This window comes from Centruroides sculpturatus, unplaced genomic scaffold (genome assembly GCF_000671375.1).
Source record: "Centruroides sculpturatus isolate CEXI.00-Female unplaced genomic scaffold, Cexi_2.0 scaffold785, whole genome shotgun sequence".
NCBI classification, from domain to species: domain Eukaryota; kingdom Metazoa; phylum Arthropoda; class Arachnida; order Scorpiones; family Buthidae; genus Centruroides; species Centruroides sculpturatus.
In genome coordinates, this window is record NW_019385677.1 from 336,007 (window position 1) to 339,423 (window position 3,417).

Sequence of the window (3,417 nt, forward strand, 5' to 3'; positions counted from 1 at the left end):
ATTCCGCAAAAAGAAAAGGAAACAGTGGGGACGCACGTTCTAACCTAACCTAACCTAACCTATTCTAATAAATTACCACAATTATTACCGATTAAATTATTAGAATAGGTTAGGTTAGGTTAGAACGTGCGTCCCCACTGTTTCCTTTTCTTTTTGCGAAATCAGAGATGAGCTGCCATGAGTCTACGTATATGGACGTTAACCCGCGCGTCGGTTTTACCCGTTTATCGCGGCGCAGCAGCCGCTGCCGTTCGCTCGCGTCGTCACGTGACACGTCGTCTCCAAAGCAATCCGGTTTCGAGGCTAAAACAGGAAGAGCCGCCATGATGGTCTACGACCCTGGACATTAACCGAAAATTGCATGCAATTTTCAAACGGCAATCTGTATTACATTGACCGTCATTGTTATAAAGCCTCGAAAGAGTACAGTAAAGAATATATTCATTGTAAAGCTCATTTACACTTTTAAATGCTAAAGTACAGTATAAGAGAATTTTTTTTTTGCTTACCCATTTAAAAGCAGGAGCCCAAAAGAAAACTGTTTTTGGACCTATAATACAATAGAAAATAATAAAATGTGCTTAAATATAGAGTAAACAGTACTCCAAACACTACCATCATTTCGACGCCATGTTTGAGATGTTGATGAGCTTATGATATATCTGCATCTCTTTATATACTTGACTACATTTTTGTGTAAGTCACTTACACTCAACAGTTATATTAAAGTAAAGTCTATATTTTGAATTGGTAAGCATAGATAATAGAGTGGCGCACCGGCATATAAGTACAATTGCATGAAATGGTGCTTGCAATTCAAACATGGCGTCCAAATGATGGTAACACACATGGCGACATCTTTTGCTGAAAAAAAAATTTAAACATCAATTTCCTCTTTTTATTTATAATTCGTTAAGACCTATATTATATTATGTATTGAAAACTACACTCGAATTAGATATTTCTGACACGTTATCAATGAATTTAAACAAGTCACATGACCAAAATATCTTGCCTGCAGGATGATTCCAGAGAGGAACCAATTTCTTGGGAACATGTGGGTCCACTTTCCCTATTATAACTCGATATATTGCAGACATTTTGTTGCCTAATTTATGTGCTAAAATGCATAAACATCTAAATATACAAACAGCGTAACCGACTTTCCCTAATGTTGACCTTGCCTCGCAGCTGATTATAAACACATTACACCCCCTGGTGGAAAATTTTATAAATTATAAATACAGTAGGGAGTCGATTTTCCGAATCAATTGGGGACTGGGGTTGTTCGTATAACTGATATTTCGGATAACTGATTTATGTACGAAAAAATAGTTTAACGTATCCGATGTTAAAATTTTTATCNGCATTATATTGTATTAATAAACAAAGTTATTTGCTTATTTTTCACTTATGTAGAACCTAATGCTATACCTCACTGTAAATATGGGTTCATTTTACGCTGATTTGATTTGTGCCGGCGTTTGTAGGAATGGAACTGCGGTGTAAACCGAGGGCTACTTGTAGTGACAAAACAAAGTGAAAACAAGGAAGGAAAACTCAGCAAAATAGCAGTAAAAGTTTTTTCTTTTTATTGTTATGATTAAATACATTTTAAAACTTTCTGTATATACCGTAATATTTCCAGTAAACCATGAATACTTAATAAGTGTTTGGCTTTTTCTGTAAATAATCAGTCATGAAAGATGATGTTCTTTTATTAAGATTTTTCTGGATGTTTTCAGCTTCCTTCTTTTTTGCTTCCTCTTGCTTTTGAACACTTTTAACACCAAAAAGCATGACATGTGCTGCCCGTATTTCATTCATATTCTTGCTATTAATGGCCTTCCCCAGTTTTTTGTTTGCTGCTTCTAACAAAACCTGGCCTGTCTCATGTATTTCACTTTCTTCTACTTTTTTCTGTTTTAAACTCTGCTGCAGTGCCATAATCTTTTCCTTGACATGAATAGCTCTCTTTTGATGTTCTTCAAAATTTTTCTGTACTTCCTCTTCTGCTCTTTTTTTCTATTTCTCTTTTTCTTTTAACTTCTTTTCATTTTCCAATTGATCTTGATAATTTCTATGTGCTGAGGCAGCTAATTTCAGTAAATCCTTTGTAATAGGTACAAGGTGTGGGCTTCGGTCATACATGTTTAGTCCCTCCTTAACAATCAAAAGTGAATTAAGCATTCTTTCTGACATTGATGCTCTATCAGGAGGAAGTGCCCAGCGTGAAATCGAAAATCCCCGTTCCACATCAGCATTGCCATGAGAGAGTGTCAATGCTGATTTCACCAATTTGGTTACACTGGGATATCTTGCATTCCCAAGGGAGTCAACCAATTTAAAATACTGACTCCAATAAGAATCAATTCTCTCATCTGTTGATTCTGTCAAATCACTCTCAACTCACTCAAATTGAAGTAGACGCCACTCATCCTGCAAATCATCCTCAGCAATGTCACATGGAAGAGCTCTTGCAATGCTTACAATGTCCTTATAAGTGCTTTTTTTCACTAATATTACTTGGTTGAAGACATGTCAATGATTTCAACACTTTGCATTGAATTGGAGTTTTTTCTATCATATATATGGAAGCCACAACATAGTGTTTCTGTAAGCAACTGTGAAAATGCAATTGATCTTTTTGAGATAATTTACTTAACTCATTAGAAACCCCAGCACTGCAAATAATTTCCTCTAATGGCAAAAGATTTGTCTTGTCAAATAATTTCTTTGGATTTAATACATTACTATCAGGCATAGCAGACTTAGACTGAATGACAAGCTTCAAAATATCTACTTTCAAAATTCTAGTAACTAGCTTTAGAAGCAAGTCCCACAGTTTGCTGTACAGGAGATGTATTAGAGGTTCTTCTCTTCGAAAAAATGATGTATATTTTGTGAAAATTTCTGCACTTGAAATGCCTTGTAGTACTTCTGCTTTCATGTAAGGAATCTTCAACAAACAAGATATACTTCTGTACAAAACACTTGACATTATGCTTTGTTTACTTGAAGGAATATACTTTAAGAAGTAGTAAGTTATGCCCTCCCACTGCTCAATTAACCTTGATGCTGCATCATGGAATGTCAGCCAACGTGTTGTTGAGTGTTTTATAAATCTATGCTTAGGCAACTTGAGCTTTTCTTGCACAGCTTCATAATTTTCCCACCGAGCAGGCCATCCATCAAAAAATCTGTAAACTGCCACAATAAGTTCTGATGCATCTTCACCCAGTTCACTTAATGCCTTCAGATATGTGTTATGAATAATATGAATCGTACATGTTCCAATGTCAACAAGGCTTTTCTTGCGAATTCCCAGTATATCTTCCTTAAAAAGTCGTAACACTTTTTGATTAACATTAGGACCATCTGATCCTATCATCAAAAGTTTGTGTAGTGACAGGTTGG

At 35.5% G+C, this 3,417-nt stretch overlaps 1 protein-coding gene and 1 pseudogene across 1 annotated transcript in view; both read right to left on the bottom strand.

Annotated features, from left to right (window-relative positions):
- Positions 1-1,234, bottom strand: part of LOC111641130 (mitochondrial pyruvate carrier 2-like) — a 33,820-nt gene extending 32,586 nt beyond the window's left edge. The window contains exons 1-2 of the mRNA XM_023387252.1: positions 1,016-1,234; positions 510-550 (exon numbers count right to left, since the gene is read on the bottom strand). Coding sequence (XP_023243020.1) covers positions 510-550; positions 1,016-1,100 — 126 coding nt within the window. The 5' untranslated portion in view covers positions 1,101-1,234. The remainder of the gene's footprint in view (positions 1-509; positions 551-1,015) is intronic.
- Positions 1,235-1,385: 151 nt separating this feature from the next.
- On the bottom strand, positions 1,386-3,411 carry LOC111641128 (annotated as a pseudogene).
- Between the last annotated feature and the right edge of the window lie 6 nt (positions 3,412-3,417).